The sequence below is a fragment of the Gigantopelta aegis genome, chromosome 2 (assembly GCF_016097555.1).
Source record: "Gigantopelta aegis isolate Gae_Host chromosome 2, Gae_host_genome, whole genome shotgun sequence".
In the NCBI taxonomy this organism is placed as follows: Eukaryota; Metazoa; Mollusca; class Gastropoda; order Neomphalida; family Peltospiridae; genus Gigantopelta; species Gigantopelta aegis.
This window is the reverse complement of record NC_054700.1, coordinates 43,273,378-43,300,475: the sequence shown is the minus strand read 5'-3', so window position 1 is coordinate 43,300,475 and position 27,098 is coordinate 43,273,378. Positions and strand designations below refer to the sequence as shown.

Here is a 27,098-nt window from a genome sequence, read left to right as displayed (position 1 = left end):
GCCATGTATAATTAATTCTGTGTTAGGGTCTATTGAGATCTGAAATTAGGTTACAGTGCATGCCAAATACAACAATACGTTAAACATTTGACTTTGTATAGTATTTTTCTGTATTATATAGTATAATAGCATGCATTAAAATCCCATGATTATGTTCTGAATCTAGATTAAACATTTTAAACAAGTATTTAACTATCTTACAAATGTAGAATACTGTTGAAAAACAAAAATTCAAATTTGAAAATTGAAAAATAGATATTGCTTTTTATATATATATGTAAAGATGTGGGTGATCTTAAACAGCTCCTGACATACATGGCCTAATGGATACAAATGTCAAAGTCATTTGTTGTAAACAAATGTACCAAATATGGAACTGCACAGTGTAATATCAGTTACTATTGCTGTGTGTATTTAATGTACATTTACTAGTAGCAGAATTCATTTCTTGTATCCTGCCCTCAATGTTTATAGTGTACATTCCACTTTCCAGTGTGCCTTTTTAAAAACATAACTTGGATAAAAAGAAAGCAATATTTATTTGATAAAGAAAAAAAATAATAATGAAAAAAATTGTTTAATTATTACTCAGCATATTTTAAACTACAGCTATTCCATATTTATTTGATCAAAGAACATTTAAACTGCAGCTATTTCATATCCAACATATGGTTATTGGAGAAGAAATTGAGAAACAGGGTATTTTTTTAGGCAGGACAGTACATACCATGGACATTGGTGTACCAGTTGTGAGCCACTGGTTAGAATGGTTGAAAAAAGGTCCAATGCATTGCACATAAGGCAAGCTACCAGCTACCTCCTCTAGTGTTACTGGTGTTAGCAGGCGTCCTATTCACATTTAATAGTGAAATAAACAAATTCATTGTCCTGTTCATATATGATAGGATTTTAGAACATGAATCTGCTATCCTAATCCTATATCCTAATTTTAATCCTAACTCTTAACAATAACCATAACTCTAACTGAAAGCCAATTTTGAGTTTATAATAATATGTGTGGTTCCGATTACATAAGCCAGAAATATTTAGGGTAGGTAGGCTCAAATCTTCTCTTTTTTTCTTTTCTTTTTTTTGAGGCAAATTATTTATGGTAGGTAGGCATTGTATAAACTTTTTTTAAATGCTGAAATATTTTATATTGAGCGAGCAAACTGAACACAATTTAATTCTCCAATGAATATTGTTCAAAAGTTGTTTTTTTTAAATCTGCTTGTTGGTGATAACAATTTAACATCAGTTTTTCTAGAGCGATTGGGTAATCAGAACCACAACTATTCTTTTGTTTGGCTTAATGTATTAATATGATTTTTTTAAATTTTTATTGACCCAACTATAGATGTACCACACCACCATTAATATAGTCCATTTTAAAAAATAGTTATTCATTAAAAAAGTATATAAAATACTGGAATGCCTTTTGAAATCTTTCTTTGATGATTATAAGTAGGTTGACCTAATATGTAGTATTTAAATAACCTACTGGTTTGAAGATATAGTCCAGGCTTCGTATTCATAAACGTACTTACGTCAATGTATGATACCTAAATACATACTTAAAGTACACAGAAAAGTATCATACATTCACTTAAGTACATTTATGAATATGGATCCAGGGACCTAATTAACAAAGGTCTCTTAGGCTCTGCTAGGCAACAACATATCCTCTTTGCAAGCCTTTTAGCATTGCACTGCGAGATCGCAAAGTTACAAGAGTTTAGTGAATAGACCATTTTCACATTCCACTGCGCATGTGCCCATTGCAGGGTAACTTGAGGACGTAAACCGCGAATTCACGTGAGATCTCGCAAAAATAGACCTGTGGACAAGTTGGGGGGCATAGATAATGGGAGGCCACGCAATAGGAATGTGAATATCTCCATGATTAATTGTTCTATCAGTAGGGAACCCGAAAATTCTGTCGACATCCAACAAGACTTATTGAAGACATTTGTGAATTATTGCTTATCACAAAATAAACAAAAATATTTGGTTGTTAACGCCCGACAAACCATCGGTTTGGATTCGTACGCAATAAATATCGGACATAGGCTGAAATAATATTAATGTGTGCGCGCGTGTATGTATGCAGATATTTATTGTATTTTACGTGATTTAAATATTTATAAAGCATTATACAGATAAATACATTCAGGATTCTTGTCGGGATTTCTTTTCACCAAGTTATTTAAAATTTGGTTCGGTATTTGGAATAAAATGATACATATCAAATTTGAGCTATGGTATATAACAAAAGTTTGTGTATTATTCTCGAGTGTAACTGGCGTCATCTCATTGTTTGGGAAGGGGTTCTATATATATATAAATCTGGGGACCCCCCCCCAGCTAATCATACTGGCTACAGGCCTGAAGTTATATACAATATTCATAAGTTAGACCAAACATCAAATTAGGATCGTATCGGGTTGCACTCTGGAAAAGTTGTTGAACTTTGTTATGTATAATGTTACGAAAACATGTGACACTTGCATACCATATCGAAAAATAGGACTTCTCCCTATGCTTGTAAATATGTATCAAAGTACCGGGTACTGATGGTATCGCTAACGATCTCGACCAATGTTCTCAGGTACAAAATACAAAATAGTAACCAAACACTATTGTACATACAGATATATGTTTACTTCATACTGATCTTCATATAAAGAAGAAGATGTTATCTTCTAAATTCCTCAAAACAAACAAATGCAAACAGCCGCATTTACTCGGTTTCTGACGTCATGCTAAGTTGTAGGTTTTCGTGTGTGACAGTTCATATATGTTTTAAAACTTATTTCAAGTGAAGTTATATGTATCTGATATAAATGACCGGCCTCAGTGGCGTCGTGGTTAGGCCATCGGTCTACATGCTGGTAGGTACTGGGTTCGGATCCCAGTTGAGGCATGGGATTTTTAATCCAGATACCGACTCCAAACCTTAAGTGAGTGCTCCGCAAGGCTCAGTGGGTAGGTGTAAACCACTTGCACTGACCAGTGATCCATAACTGGTTCAACAAAGGCCATGGTTTGTGCTATCCTGCCTGTGGGAAGCGCAAATAAAAGATCCATTGCTGCCTGTCGTAAAAGAGTAGCATATGTGGTGACAGTAGGTTTCCTCTATAAAAAAAACAGTGTCAGAATGACCATATGTTTGACATCCATTAGCCGATGCTAAGATAAAAAAATCACTGTGCTCTAGTGGCATCATTAAATAAAACAAACTTTACTCTTTTTTTCCCCCTTATTTCTGCTGATTCAGCAATATCTGGTTCACAAACAAAATTGATCAAGTGCACAAATTAAACTGATTCAGTACTATCTGGTACACAAATATATCTGAAACACAAAATATATTGATTCAACAACATAATTATGTACACAACATTAACTGACTTAGTAATTTACTGCTACATACGTGTGTACATGGAAAACTAACCCATTCAACAATTTAATATCTCGTATACAACATAAAACCAATTCAGTAATACATGGTATAGTGAATAAACTGATTCAACAATGTTCACTGTCCAAATAACAAATTGATTCTGGGTCATTGTACAAGTATTTTATCTCAAATTGGTATTGTTTGTTTTTTGAAAACTAATCCATTCAACAATTTAATATCTCGTATACAACATAAAACCAATTCAGTAATACATGGTATAGTGAATAAACTGATTCAACAATGTTCATTGTCCAAATAACAAATTGATTCTGGGTCATTGTACAAGTATTTTATCTCAAATTGGTATTGTTTGTTTTTTGAAAACTAACCCATTCAACAATTTAATATCTCGTATACAACATAAAACCAATTCAGTAATACATGGTATAGTGAATAAACTGATTCAACAATGTTCATTGTCCAAATAACAAATTGATTCTGGGTCATTGTACAAGTATTTTATCTCAAATTGGTATTGTTTGTTTTTTGAAAACTAACCCATTCAACAATTTAATATCTCGTATACAACATAAAACCAATTCAGTAATACATGGTATAGTGAATAAACTGATTCAACAATGTTCATTGTCCAAATAACAAATTGATTCTGGGTCATTGTACAAGTATTTTATCTCAAATTGGTATTGTTTGTTTTTTGTTTTTTTATTTTAAGACTTACAATGTATTGTCAGGGTTTCTGCCAGAAGGTAAAACGGGTATGGCACCATACCCAAAATATTTGCTGATTTTTTTTTTATTTAAGTAAACCTTTTGACAAAATTAATTACTCTTACCATTACTGTATGATTTTACTAACCCTAACCCTAAGCGTAACCCATTTTCTTTCTAGGGGAGGCCCCTCATACCCCCTGTTGACTGTGGTTGAATTCAATTCCACAGTGCCATAGCCAAAAATTTCTTTCTGGCAGAAACACTGCTTGTTGTCACTGGGTGCATGCAGTTGCTGGTAAATTGGTAGCATGAACAGTTGAAGGGACTGCAATAATTCTTAATTAAAAAAAATATATATCAATAGCATTTACTAGCATTTATCATGATGAATTTTACTTCAACTCTATATATATTTTTAATACTTATATAATGCAGAATATTGTATTTTAGGACATCTAGTTTTAAAAAATGTCTAAATTCATGGAACCTTATTGATATTTCACACGGGTTATAAAATTGTAAATTAGAGATCACAGAGTAATGCTGCATTCGGGTGTGATCAGAAATTAATATTTCTGAGTTGTAAACTCGTAATTACAACTTGTTTGCACTCGGGTGCACTTCTAAGAAAGGTTAAGGTAGCTCACTTAGTTTTTTTTTTCTTTTGAGTTTACAAGTCAAGAATATGAGCTACGGAGCATTTCAGATGTTGTTTTCAAGTCGGAAGTTGTCAAAACTAATTATAAGCACACTCGAACGCAGTATAATGCCTGATCAAGGATGTACATTGTCAAGTATCTACTAGAATTGATCATCTAGATATTGAATAACATATGTGTGTGCGTATGTATATGTGTGTGTGTAAATATATATATATATATATATATATATATATATATATATATATATATATATATATATATATATATATATATATATATATATGTATATATATATATTATATACTATATATATAATGTAGTTAACATGTAATATGGAAAAAACTGCTTAAACAATCACCTCTGTTATTAAACAACCACCTGTTCTATGAGACCACCTTTCTACATAATCATAATCCTTTCATACTCAGGCCTCTGAAAATTGTGAGTTATCAAGGAAATTTTTTATTTCACAACGCACTCAACACATTTTATTTACGGTTATGTGGTGTCAGACATGGTTACGGACCACACAGATATTGAGAGAGGATAGCCGCTGTTGCCACTTCATGGACTACTCTTTTTCGATTAGCAGCAAGGGATCTTTTATATGCACCATCCCACAGACAGGATAGTACATACCATGGCCTTTGTTATACCTGTTGTAGAGCACTGGCTGGAACAAGAAATAGCCCAATGGGTGAGAGTCATCATTTCCTTTCAACACAGCTCACATAAATCTAATTTTGTGTAACCTATTTTTTTTATTCACACATTAAATTTAGACATCATTTCTATTTTTTTTATTCACACATTAAATTTAGACATCATTTACCCATTGTGGATTAGGCAAAAAGGAAGAGTTACCTGGAAGTTTTGTGTGTAACTGTTAAATGGGTTACAATTCTCAGAGACTTGCATACTGACCTGTCAGGATTTCTGCCATAAAATAATTTGAGGGTACGTAAACAAAACAAAAACAGATAACAGGGGCCTATTTCACTAAACATCGTAAGTTTACATCTGCTACTAGCAGTTATACCGGTCGTGCATTTACACGTGTTTGGCGTCTATTTCACACAGAAAATTGCATCATTTCGGAAGCTGGAGTGTTTTAAGGACAAAAGAAAATGAAATATGTGTATTTCTGACTATATATTTGTTGTACTATAATAGTAACAAGAATGGTGGTTTAGTCGTAGATTTATGTTTATGTGCAAAACTTGGCTTACGATGTTTTGTGAAATTGGACCCTGGGCTTCTAGAATGTTTAAAAATTTTACTAGCCACAATTTAAAACTTACTAGCCCTACTTTTCTTTAAAGTCAATAAAAGTTTACAAAATAATAATAATAATAATCAGATATGTCACCTAAAGAGGGAGATAGAGCTTAAAAACACTAATGTTGGGGTTGTGGCATGTTTACAAAATAGATTTGACCCAAAATATTTACTAGCCGTCAGGCATGGCAGTAGTCCTTATTTATTAGCCCAACACTGAATATCACTAGAAGCATTGTATAATTAGTGCCTCTACAATATAAATATTACTATAATCTTTCTAAAAATTATATAAATGTATCCAATAATTTCCAAGGTTTTACCCTTTGTACCCTTTGGCAGAAACCTTGTGGTATATATTAACCTGCTAGCTGTGTCAAGAGGTCATGTTTAATGTTTTGTCTGTGTGCCTGCTAAACTCAACTCAACTGTGCTTGTACTGTGGTTATTAAGCTGGGATGGTATGTAGTAGTCATAATAATTATTATAGCAAATAGTCATATTTCATGTATTATTGGCATTTGATAATCCAAGCCTAATTTTAGGTTCATGTTCATTAACAGAGTTTACCATATATAGTAATACATCTAACGTATTCATCTTTGTGTTGTGTAATAATTTATATAACCAAATGATATACAGTGTGAATCCACTAACTTATATTTTGTCTCCCCTGGGTTGTCATGCCACAACCAGAAGCGGTCAGGCCCTTTCTAAGGACCATATGGGCAACCTAGAGAGACACCACAGCATCGTAGAGGTCTAAATTAAGAAGCTACTCTCGATTCACTAATATCAAAACCTATACTAGCTCTGCCATTTACCTTTCAACCGACCGTTCAAAAATTGCGCCAAATTTCCTCAATCAAACTTGCGCACCCTTTCTCTTTGGCATTAATTGCTCCATTCAAAATTCCATAGCACCACCACCACCCTCACCCGCCTGCTACCGACTTGATCGGGCTGCTGATGCTCCCTTGCACCTGCCAGTGCAGGCGGTCCCTCCTCTCCCCTCCTCTCCCCCCCCCCCCCTTTCCTGTCATGGACGGAGGAGCCGGCCAAGGCCGGCTCTTGTGCCCACGACAGGCATGCGCTACAACAGTTTGTTCTGAATGTGCACATAAAACCCTATGACCTGACCTGACCTAACTTATATTTGTTTTATGTGGTTTTTGTGTTTTGTTTTTGTTGGGGGGGTTGGGGGGGGGTATGTTTTGTTTTGTTTATTTTTTGTTGTTTTTTTGTTTTATATTGTTTTGTTGGATTTTTTTTTTGGGGGGGGGGAGATTGTGTAGTTTCATGTGGTTATTTTGATTTGTTTTTGGGGGGGGTGTAAATAGTTTGTTATAGACATGTAGATACACAGTTACTTTTCCATTGAAAGTATTGCTTGTTTAATGCACCCTGGACATTTTCCAATTGTTTAAACTATGACCTATGTTAATTACATCATCGCCTAGAAAGTGAGAAGAAACTTACTGTCACAATTGGGGAGGGGGGGGGGGGCAGGACGTTGCTCAGTGGTAAAACACTCGCTTGATGCGTGGTCGGTTGAGGATTTATTCCCGTCTGTAGGCACATTGGGTCATTTCTCGTTCCAGTCAGTGCACCACAACTGATATATCAAAGGCTGTGGTATATGCTATCCTGTCTGTGGGATGGTGCATATAAAATGTCCCTTGATATTAATGGAAAAATGTAGCGGGTTTCATCTCTAAGACTACATGTATATGTCAACATTACCAAATGTTTGACATCCAATAGCCGATGATTAATAAATCAATACATATGCTCTAGTGGTGTTGTTAAACAAAATAAACTTTTACTGTCACCATAGTGTAGGCTATTCCTGTCATTTACAGCAGGGGGTCTTTTGTATGTACATTAAATTCCCACAGAGGGTGATGGATATATGTTTGTAGGTACCGTATACAAGTGATCAAGCATTGGTTGGAACTGGAAAATCTGAAATGGCTTTATCTAATGAGGAGGACTTTTCCTTGGGTTGAAGTATTTAATCCCATCAGTGGACCCATTTCTTTATTCCCTCCACCCCATCCCAACCAGTGTCCCACAACTGGTATATCAAAGGCCACGTTATGTGCTGTGCTGTTTGGGGAAGTGCATATAAAAGATCCTAATGGGGAAAATGTAGAGGGTTTTCTCTAAAGGCTGATTATTTGACATCCACAAGTAAACTGGGGAAAAAACTCAACCCTCCCCCACCCCTCAAAATCCCAAAAAACTTTCTTTTCTATAAAAATCTTTGTATTGGGTTTGGGGGGGGGGGGTGTTGCTCTCTCTCTCTCTCTCTCTCTCTCTCTCTCTCTCTCTCTCTCCTAGATTTTTTGTTTTCTCTCTTTCTTCATTTATCTTATGTTTTTATACAATCAAATATCTCCATATATCAGTGCTACATGTATGATGTCATATGTATTTGATTTAGTTGATAAATTTGATATAACTATTTAAAATGATTATGTAAGGCAGTGATTCAGGGCTCCCCCAATCCTGACATGGTCATTGATCTGGGGGATAATAATATTTTGTTTACACCCTGTATGAATGGCATCACATTTTGGTGCAAAGCTGTTAATACATAACAAGAACACTTTATGACAATAATTGCTATCACATATGCTACCAGTCAAAGACACATTAGTATCAATGTTCTGGTTAAAGTTGGGAATTTGACCAGAGGAGATGCTCATTTGTAATGTGCTACCTAACGGCAAAGAATGAAAAACAGAGGTTAGTTTTGATATGTGTTATGACAACATCTGTCGTAACTAATCATCAGCTGTCACATTTTTGTATATGGTAGTGTTCAGTGTTTCCTTGAAATACAACCATTGATAAAGCTACTTATTTAGATGCTGAATATATATCTTCTTTCATTATTTTCTCAGAATACAATTACTAGTAATTTACTTATTTGGATGGTGAAATCTTCTTTCATTATTTTCTCAGAACACAAAAACTATTAATAATGTTACTTATTTGGATGGTGAAATCTTCTTTCATTATTTTTTCAGAATACAAAAACTATTAATAATGTTACTTATTTGGATGGTGAAATCTTCTTTCATTATTTTTTCAGAATACAAAAACTATTAATAATGTTACTTATTTGGATGGTGAAATCTTCTTTCATTATTTTTTCAGAATACAAAAACTATTAATAATGTTACTTATTTGGATGGTGAAATCTTCTTTCATTATTTTTTCAGAATACAAAAACTATTAATAATGTTACTTATTTGGATGGTGAAATCTTCTTTCCCAAAATTTTCAGAATACAACTATCAGTAATGTTGCTTGTTTAGACTGAAATCTTATTTCAGTATTTTCAGAGACTACAACTGTTAGTAGCATTACTTATTTGCCAACTTCAGTTACATATATTGAGGAAATGTGCTCATTTGCTAATGTTTGTATAAGTCTCTTTTTTTCTTCTTTTTTCATAATACATGTCAGCGAACATTTTTTTCAGTATCGCGTCGCGAAACGCGATGCAGTTTCCGGCTATCGCTACACAATATTAAAACGTATCGCTAAATGTCGCGATGCATATTTTTGACAGTATTAAAGTTTGAAGATCGTCCTTAACCCCCAAATATTCCACTGATAGAAAAAACACTTCGCGCTTCCACGACATAGGCCAAACGATAGGTAATGCGATAACCAGTGCTATTCCTGTGGCGAATGCCTTTGAAGTAAATATTTTTCAACAATTTGCAAACAAAAAATCGTGTCATTTTTTAAAAATAATTACGTGAAACTTTGACAAGAATAATTTTTAAAACAAGGTGAAATTAGTTAGCACATCGTATAGCGCATATAGTTTTGAAATGACCCCTTAATCGACCGTCTATTCCCAATAGTTTTGACGTCACGCAGCAAACGTAGTTCGAGCAAGGTTGTTTTAAAAAACCATACTAATGTTACAGAAATCGCTAATCAAAATAAGTGATTGCTAATCAATTTTAAAATTGATTCGCGACTGTCGCTAATCAAAATTTTTAAAACAAAATGTTCCCTGCATGTATATTTCATTTCAACTTATTTTCATGCTTATATCTAGTTAAGGTTCAAGCACGCTGTCCTGGGCTCACACCTTGGCTATCTGGGCTGTCTGTTCAGGACAGTGGGTTAGGAGTTAGTGAGAAAGAAGAGCTAGTGTAATGGTCTTACACCTACCCATTGAGTCATTAAAACTTGATCTGAGTGGGAGCCGGTGCCGAGTTGCGAACCCTATACCTACCAGCCTTATGTTCGATGGCCTAACCATGGCACCACCAAGGCTGATATACATGTATATGAGGTTTTTCATATGTATGAAATTTTATACGGTAAAATCTAGTTTTGACTACTATAAACATTAGGATGGCAACAAACACCTCGTTTATACAGACACTGATATCCTAAATAAAAATAATGTTCAAAAACCTAGTGGTAATACTGGTATATGAGAATGTAAAACTAGTTACCTACCTATCTACCTAAATAAGAAGGTATCTTTAATATCTAATTTTAGTCATCAAAAAGGCTCTGTATATCACAGGGCTTCTAGATTATGGTAGCCACACTCCCATGGTTAGCGATATTCAATGTTGGGCTAGTAAATAACTGCCATTGCCATGCCCAACGGCTAGTGAAAAAAAGATTGTTAAATGGAGCATTTAAGTATATTTTGTAAATATGAATATCTTGCCCCCACCCCCATCCTCCAATCTTAGTGTTTTTAAGCTCTTATCTCCCTCGTTAGGTGATATTATTACTATTAGTAAAATTGTATTAACTTAAAGTAAAGTAGGGCTAGTGAATTTTTAATCGTGGCTAGTAAATATCATAAATCACTGATCTCGTGGCTAGTAGATTTGATAAACATTCTAGAAGCCCTGGTATATCTTAAATATGTTACCATAGTAGTAAACTCCGGATATACATGTGTATAGTCTCTTTAATAAGCTTACTTATTTACATGGTGAACAGGACATCTTCTTACAGTATTTTCCCAGGATACAACTTTTAGTAATATGTTACCATAGTAGTAAACTCCGGATATACATGTGTATAGTCTCTTTAATAACGTTACTTATTTACATGGTGAACAGGACATCTTCTTACAGTATTTTCCCAGGATACAACTTTTAGTAATATGTTACCATAGTAGTAAACTCCGGATATACATGTGTATAGTCTCTTTAATAAGCTTACTTATTTACATGGTGAACAGGACATCTTCTTACAGTATTTTCCCAGGATACAACTTTTAGTAATATGTTACTTACTGGTATTTAGATTATGAACAGGAGTTTGAGAAGTTCCACATTTTCTCACACCCACACATACACAATGTACATGTATATAAGAACTATTCTTTTTCCGGGTTTGCAAAATGTGTGGAAATGCAGTAATTTTATCTCTGTTCAGCTGACATCACACTTCCTTTCTGATTATAGTCAATTTGATCATAGCATGTACAAGAGGAAACAAATGCTTGTTTTTAGAGAGTTTCATGATGCATCATGTTTGGCGGTGATACAGTCGAACCTCCTTTAACAGATCTCTCTTTAGCAGTCACCTCTGTTTTGCTGCCACCTGTCTAATGAAGCCATCTTACTAATCTTACAAATCAAATAGCAGACTGTCTGTTAAGTGAGCGCCTGTTCTAAAGGGGCCAGCCTGCTATTCTGATATTTTTTAAGTGTCTGTTTGAGACTGGTTCGACTGTACATTTAGAATATCTGCTTTAAAATATAAAACAGTAGTTTACACATTTGCTTTGGTGTGGTAATATAAATTAAGTTTAAACAGGATGCAATGTTGGTGTTCTTCTTTGTTGAGATTTGGTGACAGTAAAGAGTCAGCAGATAAGGTAATGGTGTGGTAAAAAAAGAAAATGTATTAAATTTGTACTTTGTGCTCACCCACTGGGCATGCGATACGAGCATATCAAATCTTGTTTGTGACTTCATGTTATGTTAAACTGATGTAGAGAAAATATAATTAAATTATATCCAGAATGTAAACAAACAAAAAATGATGAAAGAAAAGACAGGTTTACATTGAGGGTACTGATCAGGCTTTCTGTCAAGAATTGTTTTCACATTATATTGTATTTGATAGATATTCACTAATTTGTCACAGTAAGATCAAGCAATTTTTTTTTTTTAATGCACATTTCTCATATACATGTACAGTGATGTATGAAGGTGCCAAAACGTTGGGGTACACACACATGTATACATGTATATAACCATCGCTGGTACTACTGGATCATGAAAAGTGGGGAACACATGCCCCCTTGTCCCTCCCTCCTGCTTCCTATGCCAGTGTTATATGTTGAAAAAAAAATAGTGAAGGTAGAAAAACATTTATTTAGGGAAATTATTTTATATGGTAAATTGCTTACTAAAACACAAAAGTGATTGTTTTAAATAATTTTCTTGGTAACTGTTTAATGCTAGTACAGTATAAGTAGCATATACATATGTATATAGCATCAGTTATTAGGGCAAGATTTTATACTGTGTATACTATGAGAATATAAACTATTACTTTACTAAGAATTTCATAGTACAGAAATATGAAATATTATTAAGACTGAAAGAGTGTATGTTAGATGTAATACTAAAAGTATACTTTTGGACATGTGTGAGGAGATGGTACTTATTTGTGAATGTTTTTACATACATGTAGTAAAAGACTTGTTATTAAAATCAATATCCAAATTAGTATTTAATTTTGTGACATACATCCTGATTTAAATTTCAGGTGAGCAAATTTTATCGGGGTGTTCCGAGTCCCTCAGAAAATTTGCTTCAATCCCCGAAACCCCCTACACATGTGCCTGATTTTGTACTATGTACACAGTACAATCTAATTAAAATTAGCTCCACTATTATATGTGGATCTAACAGCAGCCCGTTGGAGCTCATGTCCAGTTGACCTTTCATTTGACCAATCAAAACCTTACTTGCAAAATCATGCCAGTGATTTGAAAAGAATTTGAAAACATTCAGGTTTATGCCAAAGGTATACGAAATGATTCGGGTGAATTACGAATTATGCCGGAAACTAATTTCAATATAACATTTTATATAAAATTTGTTTCAAAACCGAAAAAAACCCGTGATTGTATAGCAATAAAATCTGTTTATACCAGTATACAATCCAGAGTTTATTACTGCACTTTTCACCCTGTTTTTTTCAATGTTGAAATAGACCAACAAGTTTGCCTATTGCATAAATAGTCTCGCCCGATATTTTTATAATTTGTATGCTCCCGAATAACGCTATAAAAGGCGAAGTGTAATTGGTCGATATTTAAATTGTTATTTATAGATGAAATGTCACCTGGACATGGGAGTCAACGTAATGCTGTTAGATCTACTGGCATATACCAGTAGAGCTAATTTTAATCAGATTGTACACAGTAGTTACTTTAAGTAAAGGTAAAGTTTTAACATGCTAATTATCTCAGAACTAGTTGGAGATTTTTGTTTTTTGGGGGAGGGGGTGGGTGGGAGAAGGAGTGTGGTTATTGTTGTTGATTCTTGTTTTAATATACTCATTATTGGCACAGGTTCTGGTACAGTTATCTTACTCACTGTTCATTTTTTGTCCTACATTTTTTACAAGTAACCAGCAGGTATTCAGGTATTGTACCTTCGTTACCTGGCAGGTTTGCCTTGTACCTTGTATTTATCTTGAACTGCACAGTAATAGATGTCAATTAATTACCACTGTGCCGTCAAGAGCTGCTGTGGCAATCCATCTTACTGCCTAATTGATGAATATCTTTCAGGAAGAAGTAGAAAGGTCTGCCAATGATTTCTTTGATGGCTTCCCAGACCCGGGCAACTTGTTTAAAGGTAATCACTTAGTTATGTTCACTTTCAGCTTGTTACACCGTGATTGGAATTTATTGGGAGTTTATATATATGATTGCAATTTCCATGTTTTTGGCCTTTGTGTTCAGAGACATTCTGTTTACCTGACAGTGTATAATATTGTACAGTGAAACCTCTTAAAACCAGACCCTCTATAAACCAGAATTCCCCCAAAACCGGACATTTTACCCAGTCCCTTTTTAAAAACCAGTACAGGACTTAACCTCTCAAAACCAGATCCCTCTTAAAACTGGACATTTGTCTTGGTCCCAAGGGTTTCCAGTTTAGAGGGGTTTCACTGTATATATTTTGTTGTAGACTGGTGGATTGAGGGTGGGTGGGTGGGGTAGAAGGAGTTGTAGGGTTTAAGCTATTCATAAAAGGTGTCCAGCAAACGTAGATAATAGAGTCCGCAAGTCCAAGTTAATATCCGAGCCACCCCACCCCACCCCACCCCCCCCAGGTCCAGACTGTGCCAGGTCCTTTAGGGGAGGATGATTTTAGGTTTTAGGGGATTTTTGTATGATTTAGAAAAATGATTTCAAACTTTGTTAAAATGTGGTATATTTTGGTTAGAGTTTTTCTCTAATGTCTTTTAACACTTGATTCCTTTAATGGATGGATATCATATGTGATGTATGGGTGTTCACCAAGTGATAATGGTCACATGCACCGACTCATGAATGTTACCCTTGGGGAAGGGTCATTGTCATTGAAGTTAAAGCTGATGAACTAAAAATTAGATGATTTATTTTTCAGAAACAACAAACAGTTGATTAGAATAGAGTATTTTTTCCATTTTGTTGATATACATATAGATAGGTTGATTTACGTCACAGGCATAACTATGTTTGCTACAGTTATAAATGCCAGCAAACTGGCATACAAGCTCCCATTCTTGTGAGAGATGGGGGCCATAATTGCTATACTATTGAACAGTTACATGAATCTCTAATGCATTTATACATGGATTACAACTAATATTGTGATTAGAATGCTAGAAATACATTGGGGAAAGTTTTCAGGCCAGCTGGTAGACCCCCTAGCCCCCCAGCCCCCCTCCCCCATATCATACAAATTAAAAAACATGGGTTATTATGCCCTAATTAATCTAACACTGAAATGACATAATTATAGGATATTAAACAAGCTTCCATTTCGTATCATGTTTCGTACCAAATGAAACAATTTTTAGTTGTCACAAGCTTTAAAAAGCAATCGATAATGAAAATTATTTCGGAGGGACATAAACATGATACAAAGTGGTTGCAAGTTTAATATCCTATTTATTACCCATGATCGATTTTACTTCATATGACTGAACTCATTTGATTTACACTCTGGTACGCTCGGGGACAGTCACAGTCTGCCAATTGTATGATGTGTTATACATCCCATTTTACATTCTAGTGAGACGTAACATTTTGATATGAACCAATTAATTTTTACATTCTAATTTTTACATTCTAGTGAGACATAACATTTTGATATGAACCGATTAATTTTTACATTCTAGTGAGACGTAACATTTTGATATGAACCGATTAATTTTTACATTCTAGTGAGACATAACATTTTGATATGAACCGATTAATTTTTACATTCTAGTGAGGCATAACATTTTGAGACGTAACATTTTGATATAAACCGATTAATTTTTACATTCTAGTGAGGCATAACATTTTGATATGAACCGATTAATTTTTACATTCTAGTGAGGCGTAACATTTTGTTATGAACCGATTAATTTTTACATTCTAGTGAGGCGTAACATTTTGATATGAACCGATTAATTTTTACATTCTAGTGAGGATATGAACCGATAATTTTTACATTTAGTGAGGCGTATGATATGAACCGATTAATTTTTACATTCTAGTGAGGCGTAACATTTTGATATGAACCGATTAATTTTTACATTCTAGTGAGGCGTAACATTTTGATATGAACCGATTAATTTTTACATTCTAGTGAGGCGTAACATTTTGATATGAACCGATTAATTTTTACATTCTAGTGAGGCGTAACATTTTGATATGAACCGATTAATTTTTACATTCTAGTGAGGCGTAACATTTTGATATGAACCGATTAATTTTTACATTCTAGTGAGACTTAACATTTTGATATGAACCGATTAATTTTTACATTCTAGTGAGGCTTAACATTTTGATATGAACCGATTAATTTTTATATTCTAGTGAGACGTAACATTTTGATATGAACCGATTAATTTTTACATTCTAGTGAGGCGTAACATTTTGATATGAACCGATTAATTTTTACATTCTAGTGAGGCGTAACATTTTGATATGAACCGATTAATTTTTACATTCTAGTGAGGCGTAACATTTTGATATGAACCGATTAATTTTTACATTCTAGTGAGGCGTAACATTTTGATATGAACCGATTAATTTTTACATTCTAGTGAGGCGTAACATTTTGATATGAACCGATTAATTTTTACATTCTAGTGAGGCGTAACATTTTGATATGAACCGATTAATTTTTACATTCTAGTGAGGCGTAACATTTTGATATGAACCGATTAATTTTTACATTCTAGTGAGGCGTAACATTTTGATATGAACCGATTAATTTTTACATTCTAGTGAGGCGTAACATTTTGATATGAACCGATTAATTTTTACATTCTAGTGAGGCGTAACATTTTGATATGAACCGATTAATTTTTACATTCTAGTGAGACGTAACATTTTGATATGAACCGATTAATTTTTACATTCTAGTGAGACGTAACATTTTGATATGAACCGATTAATTTTTACATTCTAGTGAGACGTAACATTTTGATATGAACCGATTAATTTTTAACCATATTGGGGTGGGTGGGGAGCAGGATGTAGCCCAGTGATAAAACACTCACCTGATGCGCAGTCAGTCTAGGATCAATCCATGTCGGTGGGCTCATAGGGTTATTTTTCGTTCCAGCCAGTGCACCACGACTGGTATATCAAAGACTGTGGTATATGCTATCTTGCCTATGGGATGGTGCACATATAAGATCCCTTGTTACTAATGGAAAAATGTAATGGGTTTCCTCTCTTAACACTATATGTAAAAATTACCAAATTGTAGACATCCAGTAGCCGATGATTAATAAATTAATGTGCTCTAGTAGTATTTTGTCCAGAGACTTGGCCCAAGACAGACATGTCTGAAACCGTAGTGGTATATGGGCATGTTAAAAATACTCGCGCACACACACTCTAGTAGTGTTATTAAACAAAACAAACGTCATCTTCATCTTTCTTCACCATATGGGTAATAATAGCACTTGCGTTTCAGGAGAACGGGTGATCGCCCACGCCGACAGAGTTCTCAAGTTCGCCCCGTACTCTGACCGGAAACAGGGTCTGTCTGGGCATCTGTTTGTAACAAACTTCAAGATCGCCTTTCTCACAGCCGACAGATCGTCCTACGAGGTGGTAAGACGTTACTATAGCAGTCTTTTATAGGTCTTTTAGCATGTTACGCAGATAAAGTTTGTATCTAACACTACCAATACCCTGCCTATTCTTCAAAATAGTCTTAGAAGTGTTTGCATGGTGAAGTTTATATCCCTTTGTAACCAAAATACATGGGGTTTTTTGGGGGGTGGGGTTTTTTAGCCATTGTAACCAATTTTAAGATAGTTTCTAGGTTTTAACATGTATGGGTGAAATTTATATCTGTTTGTAACCAAAATGCATGGTTATTTCTGTGGTTTTATCTATTGTAACCAATTTCAAGATAATCTTTCTAGGTTTTATATGTTGTATGGGTGAAATTTATATCTGCTTGTAACCAAAATGTATGGTTATTTCTGTGGTTTTAGCTATTGTAACCAATTTCAAGATAATCTTTCTAGGTTTTAATATCTTAACACAACCAACTTCAAGATAGTGCACGATGTAAGTTTACATCTGTTTGTAACCTACTTCAAGGTAGTCTTTATAAATCTTTTTTATCTCTTTGTAACCAAATTAAATAGTTTTTCTGTAGGGCATTTCTTTAGTAAAGTTTATTCTTAATAGTGTTTTAGCTATTGTAAACGATGGTCGTTCTAGATTTGTGGCTTAATTATTGCATGGGTGAAGTTTATTTTAACACTATCTAAATCTGTTAACAACCAACTAGGTCCTTTAATATGATTTTGATGGGTAATGTTAATATCTAATACTATCTACAACTGTTTGTAACCATTTTCAGCACAGCATTTCTAGGTCCAAATAGGTTCTTTGGAGTACATATCAACCTGGGTCGTCATTTAATTAATAATGATCCACATCAGGGCTAGCTCTGGCACTCACCAGATTCGCTAATTGCTCATTCTAAAAACAACTCGCAAATTTTATTTTTATGTGGCGAAAGAATTTCATGCTATGGTTGATATTTTGTTGAAAATAAAGGTGCGTTTCTGTAAGTTTTGGAATTCATTAGATAAAGTGGCAAAATTTTCTATACACCCAGAGCTATCCCTGTATTTATGAGCATAATTAATGTTATTTTAATGCAATTTATATTGATTTATTATGGCTCAAAAATTTCAATAGTTTATTTTGATTTCAGCCGAAGAATAAACGAGACAGGTGTCAGCTGATAGGTGAACATGACATTCCACTTACAAAAGTTGACTGTATATATCAAGGTAAGACGAAGGTTCCGTTTTACGAAGCAATCTTAACACTAAGATCACCTCAGGTGTATAGCCAGGTGATCTTAGAGCTAAGATCGTTTCGTAAAACAGGGCCCAGCATATCTTTTACTAAAATTAAACAAACAAATAATGAGTATTACATTATAACAGTTTTCAGATTTTCATTACATGAATTTTTATAAATAATATTTAATAAGCAAAAGTATTGTGGGGTATAATTAGTTTTTTAAATTACAGGGTGAATCCAGGATTTTGTAACGGTGGATGTCACAAAATTCTAACATGGGCAACTTTGATTTTGTTTTGGGAAATGAGCTGAGCTCCAAAAAATTAGCGAAATCCGATTCTGTAGAGGGGTTCGGGGGCATGCTTCCCAGAAAAATACAGATGCTCAGAGACATGTTTTCAGGGCAATTTATGTTGTATATTGCAAATGATGAATTAAAAAAAAAAAGATAAAAAGTTATTAAAAAGGGCACTTTATACAGGTGGGGTGGGGGGGGCCCCCCCCCCCCCCCCCCCGATTCGCCAGTGAATTAGTGTAGATTGAAAAGTGGCTTGTACATGTGTGTGTATTTCAGTGTTTGTGAATCTCAGAGTTTGTTTGTGTATTCCAGTGTTTGTTTGTGTATTTCAGTGTTTGTGTATTTTAGTATGCGTGTTTCAGTGTGTGTTTGTGTATTTTGGTGTCTATGTGTGTGTTTCAGTGTTCGTGTGTTCAGTGTTCGTGTGTTTCAGTGTTTGTGTTTATATTTCAGTGTTTGTGTGTGCTTCAGTATGTGTTTTAGTTTGTGTATTTCAGGGTCTGTTTCAGTGTTTGTTTATTTCAGTGTTTGTGTTGTGTATTTCAGTGTTTGTGTGTATATTTAAGTGTGTGTGTTTCAGTGTGTGTTTGTGTATTCCAGTGTTTGTGTATTTTAGTGTTTGTTTGTGTATTTCAGTGTTTGTGTATTTCAGTGTGTGTGTGTGTGTGTGTGTATTTCAGTGTTTGTGTATTTCAGTGTGGGTGTTTGTGTATATTTCAGTGTTTGTGTGTATTTCAGTGTTTGTGTTGTGTATTTGTATATTTCAGTGATTGTTTGTGTGTATTCCAGTGTGTGTTTGTGTATTTCAGTGTGTGTTTGTGTCTTTCAGTGTTTGTTTATTTCAGTATCTGTGTGTATTTCAGTGGTGTCTGGTGGTAAGAAAAAGAAGCTGCTGCCTGGAAACTCTGTCTCTAACCTCACCAAGTATCTAGAAATCCACTGTAAGGTATGATCATCAGTGATATCATTAAGAATAGAAATAGCAACTCAGTGAGTAGATGTGAGGCCACTACACTGACTTCTCTCTCACTAACCACTTAACAACTAACCCACTGTAATGGACAGACAGTCCAGTTAGCCAAGGTGTGTGCCTGTTTGCATGAATATAAATGTAAATGAAAAAAAATTCATGTCCATTTGTTAATGGTCTAATATTTTCATGTTCTAGGATCTTCAAATCCACACGTTTGGTTTCAAGTTTTGCCCCAAGGAACAGAAGAAGACTGTGACGAACGCGATAGTTCACCACGCGTACCCCACACGAGCTGATCTCCTGTTCGCTTACGACTACGGACATCACAGCAAGTTTCCAGGTAATACAAAAATACAGAGATACCTGTCCTTAGAATTTACATGATTCAAAAATACAGAGATACCTGTCCTAAGTATCTACATGATTCAAAAATACAGAGAGACCTGTACTAAGTGTCTATATGATTCAAAACTACAGAGATACCTGTCCTAAGTATCTACATGATTGAAAACTACAGAGATACCTGTCCTAAGTATCCACATGATTTAAAAATACAGAGATACCTGTCTTAAGTATCTACATGATTAAAAATACAGAGATACCTGTCCTAAGTATCTACATGATTTAAAAATACAGAGATACCTGTCCTAAGTATCTAAATGATTTAAAAATACAGAGATACCTGTCCTAAGTATCTACATGATTAAAAATACAGATACCTGTCCTAAGTATATACATGATTAAAAATACAGAGATACCTGTCCTAAGTATCAACATGATTCAAAAATACAGAGATACCTGTTCTAAGTATCTACATGATTAAAAATACAGAGATACCTGTCTTAAGTATCTACATGATTCAAAAATACAAAGATACCTGTCCTAAGTATCTACACGATTCAAAACTACAGAGATACCTGTCTTAAGTATCTACATGATTCAAAAATACAAAGATACCTGTCCTAAGTATCTAGACGATTCAAAACTACAGAGATACCTGTTCTAAGTATTTACATGATTAAAAACTACAGAGATACCTGTCCTAAGTATCTACATGATTTAAAACTACAGAGATACCTGTCCTAAGTATCTACATGATTAAAAATTACAGCGATACCTGCCCTAAGTATCTAGATGATTAAAAAATACAGAGATACCTGTCCTAAGTATCTACATGATTAAAAATACAGAGATACTTGTCCTAAGTATCTACATGATTTAAAAATACAAATATAAATATGATTGTTAAAACAGTTTTTAGAAACAAGACTGGGAACATTAAGACTGTTTGTGATTCACTTACAGAAAACAGACTAAAGACTCCCCTGTTTTTTTATAAACATTAAGACTATGTGTAATTTTCTTACAGAAAACAGACTAAAAATCTCCCTGTGTTTTGAGAAACATTAAGACTGTATGTGTAATTTTCTTACAGAAAACAGACTAAAGATTCCCCTGGGTTTTTTTTTAGAAACATTAAGATTGCATGTGTCATTTTCTTACAGAAAACAGACTAAAGAATCCCCTGGGTTTTTTTTGAGAAACATTAAGACTGTGTAATTTTGTTACAGAAAACAGACTAAAGATTCCCCTGTTTTTTGAGAAGCGAGACTGGGAACAGGAACTGAAGCGATTGAACTGTTCTAAAGACTGGAGAGTGGCAGATGTCAACCATGAATTTAGCATCAGCATGAGGTGAGAATTTTACTTCTCAACATGGCATATTAATATTATGAGAACATAATTATGAGGATTGTATCCTTTGTTTTCTGGGTCATCCTTAATCATGTGATTGTATCATTTAGTTATCTTTTATCATCCACAGTCTTGTGGTTTTATTCTTTCAATTTCTAAGGGGTAAGACATAGCCCAGTGGTAAAGCACTTGCCTGATGCTTGGTTGGTCAATGCGCATTCCTCATTGGTGGGTCCATTGGGCTATTTCTCATTCCAGCTATGACTGATATATCAAAGGCCATGGTATGTGCCATCCTGTCTGTAGGATGGTACATATAAAAGATCCCTTGCTACTGATGGAGAAAGGTACTGGATTTCCTTGAAAGACTATGTGTACTTGTCAATTTTTTAATTTGTTTTTATATAAAAAAATTTATCCCATTGTCCCCTTTCATTTCTCTCCTTTGACTTCCATCTCATTTCTTCCTGATCTGGCAGCTCCTCCTATTTTTCAGCTTCTTTTACTTGCCCACCTTCACATCCCAGTCCTTGTCTCTCCAACTGCAACATGTGCTTGTCTCGTGTGGCTATCCATGCCATACAATTGCCAATTCCCATCAGAGAGTGTTTAGTAGTTACTTCTTGCATTGCTAAGAAGCACATGTAACCACCTAGGCTACTATACTCCCCTCGTTAGTGAACTACATGTAAAAATTACCAAATGTTCAACATACAGTAAATTAATTAATCAGTGTGCTCTAGTGGTGACAGTAACAAAAGCAATCTATCGCTTTATATGAAATACACAATTTATATATTTGTTTACTTTGTTTCAGCTTGCCAGAGTATTTTGTTGTGCCTACCTGTCTACTTAATGCAGATTTGATCCGTGCAGCTTCACAGTTTCACAATAACCGTTTCCCAGTGAGTTTTTAACCAGAGTTCGACAAATCCGCTAGCCCGACGCCCGTGGCTAGTGGTTTTTAAGTCTGGGCTAGTGGTTTTTAAGTCTGGGCTAGTGGTTTTTAAGTCTGGGCTAGAGAGAAATGCAAAACCACTAGCCCACTAGCCCTCCTTATCACTCGATCGTGTTTTGTTTTTTCTTTTTCTCTCAGCTGAAATTTTGTTTAATAAATTTGATTGTGACATTTGTCATCGAATAATATCAACAACGGAATCAGTATATAATAATAATCCTCTTGAACTAGGTCTGCAAACTGCAGTAACATGCTATCTCTACATCGTCACAGTTACAGCATGCATTGTTTACTTTTCCATTTCAAGTTTCTGGCACAGGAAATAAGTCTAATGACATGCATGTTTTGATTGGTTGGACACGTCACGTGGTAATTAATCTCCTACATATTTTTTAGGCTAAGAACTTGGAAATCACCAATCGTGACGACAGGTTAATCTCAATAAAGTAAACCCCAGTCATGCTTTAAATTTCAGTGTTTGTTTTGTTTACCTATTGTTTTCTAATTTAACACTTTGCTTACATGTGGTTATCAGCAATCAGGAAAACAATTTACTTTAATGGTAACTGCACATGCAATAGCTCGGCTTGGCCTATTATGTGTAGAGGTTTGGATAATGCGTCACAGCTGCCGATACAAGATAATACCTTTTTTTTGGTTCATCAATTACCAACGGATTAGATGTCGCTGTTCTATTCTTTTGATATTGGTCTGACACGGGATAATGCCCTGTATTTGAGCAATTGGCATCATGGTTCCTGGCGACATAAATAGTAGGCCAATGGGCCCCCTGTTAGGCCCACTACCAAATACACTGAACCATCTATTACCATGTGTCACACTGTCGTACCCTCATTTAAATTTAATTATTTTGATAGTGGGTTTAGATACCAACCATGAGTTTGCTAAATTATTTTTCCCCGGGGATAGGGCAAAAGCAAAAACGGGACAATGATGATGGATCACACTTGACAAAAGACCAAACGTACGACACGACAAAAAACTGAAAGTTACAACATTATTTAAGTGTTTGTTTTATTTTACTGTTATACTCGTAAATGTGTAATGTTACAAAAATTATATAAAAATTCAGTTATAATTGATCTGGAATTCAGCCTAGTGTTTTATCTTGATGGGCTAGTGGATTTCACAAACCCACTAGCCCTGTGGCTAGTGACTTTTCAAAATATTTGTTATACTCAGTTTTAACTTCATGTCTCTGTACAGTAATAGTTTTAAAAACAGTACTTAGCCAAAGCAAACAAATATACTGAAATAAGTGTCATGTTAACTTAGAGGTTGGGAGGTGGGTGGGGAGAATAGAGATGTTGACGAGGAGAATGGGAAAGTAGGTGAAGAGAATGGAGCTGTGGATGGGGAGAATGGGAAAGTAGGAGGGGAGAATGGAAAGTAGGTGGGGAGAATGGAGCTGTGGGTGGGGAGTCTGGGAAAGTAGATGGGGAGAATGTGAAAGTAGGTGGGGAGAATGGAGCTGTGGGTGGGGAGACTGGGAAAGTAGATGGGGAGAATGTGAAAGTAGGTGGGGAGAATGGAGCTGTGGGTGGGGAGACTGGGAAAGTAGATGGGGAGAATGTGAAAGTAGGTGGGGAGAATGGAGCTGTGGGTGGGGAGACTGGGAAAGTAGGAGGGGAGAATGGAAAGTAGGTGGGGAGAATGGAGCTGTGGGTGGGAAGAATGGGAAAGTAGGAGGGGAGAATGGAAAGTAGGTGGGGAGAATGGAAAGTAGGTGGGGAGAATGGAACTGGGTGGGGAGACTGGGAAAGTAGATAGGGAGAATGTGAATGTAGGTGGGGAGAATGGAGCTGTGGGTGGGGAGACTGGGAAAGTAGGAGGGGAGAATGTGAAAGTAGGTGGGGAGAATGGAGCTGTGGGTCGGACAAATGAGATGTAGGTGGAACTATATGTTGTGAACTGTCAAGTGGGTTGGGGAAAGAGGGAGATAACTTTTGTCTTTGATAACTGGAGTATGTAAATCATAAAAGCGAAGTCCAGTTTAATTTTTAAATTAATATCAGTCATATAATGAATATTAGTGCTGTTCCAATTATGACTGAAATTTTGTTTTGTTTTTATGTCTAATACCTGTAGATATGTTTGTAAAATGCAAATAAAACATTTTGTTTTACAGACATGGTCTTTCACATATACTAATGGTGCTAATCTTGTGAGGATGTCTCAGATTTGTCCAGAGTCAGAATTCAAGGATTTTGAAAACAAGTCAGTGAAAACAGAACTCCGTTTGTTTTTGTCACACATGTACAAAATATGGTACAAAACATATTAGTATTCAAATGTATCACAATTTTAATATTTATATATATATTATTAAAAAAATATATTAAGGAATTTTACCCATTTGTTAAATTGAGTAACATTTTCAAAAGTAAACATTGCTTTCCAAGTTGATGAATTTTGAAACAGGTAAATGCTGAAATAAATATCTAGAGTGTATTTGTTAAATGTAGTAGCAGTTTATATCACTTTAAGGTTATGAGAAATGAAACCGGTCAGTGTTAGAAAACGTAGAGCGTAGTTAAATAAATATTTACATATTTACTTCTCACTTTAATTTGAAAGAAATAATCTAATGAATTCTATTTCTGATTACTTTAGGTCTCACTACACAGTCAGGGCTTCTAGAATTTTTATAAAATCCACTAGCCATGGGATCAGTGATTTAAAACATTTACTAGCCACAATTAAAAATTCACTAGCCCTACTTTACTGAATAATAGTAATAATCAGATATGTCACCTAAAGAGGGAGATACTGCTTAAAAACACTAACACTGAGGGGTTGGGGTGGGGACAGGATATTCATATTTACAAAATAGACTTAACTGCAAGATTTGACTTCTTTTTTTCACTAGCCATTAGCCATGGCAATAGTAGTTTTTACTAGCCCAACATTGAATATCACTAGCCATGGGAGTGGGGCTACCATAATCTAGAAGGCCTGTACAGTTCACTTCTGGGTCAAAGTTCACTGATATTATTTTCTAACTGTGACATGTGGCGCACCTGTTCACTTCTAATAATCATAGAAGAATTAAAACATTTTGTGGACATATTCTCTGATTGGGTTTGTTTCCACGACTGGTATTTCAAAGACTGGTATGTGCTGTCCTGTCTGTGGGGAAAAGTGCATATAAAAGATTTGTTCCTGCTAATGGAAAAGGTTGCAGGTTTCCTCTGACTACATAACACGACGACTATATGTTTGACATCCAATAGCCAGTTGTTAATAAATCAATGTGTTCTAGTGGTGCCATGACACAAAACAAACTGGGGTGGGACATAGCTCAGTGGTAAAGTACTTGCCTGATGTGTGCACAGTCTGGGGATGATCCCCATCAGTGGACCCATTGGGCTATTTTTCGTTCCAGCCAGTGCATCACCACTTTTATGTTATAAGGCCATGGTATGCGCTATCCTGTCTGTGGGATGATGCATATAAAAGAGTTTTCTCTCTAAGACTATATATCAAAATTACCAAATGTTTGACATCCAATAGCTGATGATTAAAATAAATCAATGTGCTCTAGTGGTGTCATTAAACAAAACAAAGTTCCTCTTTTTGCCCCGTTCCAGCCAGTTCACCATGACTGGTATATCAAAGGCTTGATGCAGATAAAAGATCCATTGCTATTAATGGGAAAATGTAGTGATTTTCTCTCTAAGATTGTATGTCAAAATTACCAATTGTTTGACACCCAATAGCCAATGATTAATAAATCAGTGTGCTTTAGTGGTGTCGGTAAAAATAAAAAGAAGTCAAAATTACAAAATGTTTGACATCTAATAGCCGATGATTAATATATCAATATGCTCTAATCGTCTTTGTAGTAAAAAAAAAAAAATGTGCAGAGGTTTTCTCAAACATTCCTTTCCTTTTTTCACTCCACAGAATGCTGTCTGCCGTCAGGTCGGCGTCTGCTGGGTGTAAAGACCTGGTGATCGTTGATCTCTCCAAACAGTGTCCGTCTGTCCGCGATCTGCAGTCCTCATTCGACAAGCTCAAAGATATCTGCATGTCAGGTACAGTCATATCTATTATTTATTCAATCTTACTGTAGTGATAAAGACATAAAAAGTTACCTTCTAGGACAGGTGGCTGCTTTATATACAGGGGTCTCGCTACATGTTATAAGCGATGGCAGGCCCGCCATCTCTTAAGACTTAATTCCAATACACCCGCCATCCATTGGCAGCGATAGTAATATCCGCCATCCATTTATTTAGGTCGCCATCCAAAATCACAAGTCATGCCATCGTCTTGAATTACCAGAGTAATCAGGTTCATCATTGTTTACAAGACATTTTCGAAGTACTTGTAACCTGCAAATCTTAGGTACCATCCCTTCCTATAAATGGAACCAGCTTTACTGATTCCCTCCATCGCTTTCCTGAATACTGGAGAGAACACTGATACAGGTCAGTTTATGATTTGGGAGAATGAAAATGTGGTGATGTATGGATCAATGCCCATCAGTGGGCCCATTAGGCTATTT

At 35.1% G+C, this 27,098-nt stretch overlaps 1 protein-coding gene across 2 annotated transcripts in view; it reads left to right on the top strand.

Moving 5' to 3' along the window:
• LOC121385968 (myotubularin-related protein 10-A-like) overlaps positions 1–27,098 on the top strand; it is a 45,986-nt gene that overhangs the window by 3,098 nt on the left and 15,790 nt on the right. Inside the window, exons 3-11 of one of the 2 annotated variants that reach the window (XM_041516773.1) lie at positions 13,889–13,955; positions 17,286–17,422; positions 18,549–18,627; positions 19,805–19,887; positions 20,110–20,254; positions 21,486–21,609; positions 22,427–22,514; positions 24,717–24,805; positions 26,495–26,625. In XM_041516773.1, the coding sequence (XP_041372707.1) occupies positions 13,889–13,955; positions 17,286–17,422; positions 18,549–18,627; positions 19,805–19,887; positions 20,110–20,254; positions 21,486–21,609; positions 22,427–22,514; positions 24,717–24,805; positions 26,495–26,625 (943 nt within the window). Of the gene's footprint in view, positions 1–13,888; positions 13,956–17,285; positions 17,426–18,548; positions 18,628–19,804; positions 19,888–20,109; positions 20,255–21,485; positions 21,610–22,426; positions 22,515–24,716; positions 24,806–26,494; positions 26,626–27,098 lie in introns of both variants that reach the window. The other variant, XM_041516765.1, reaches the window with a different exon arrangement.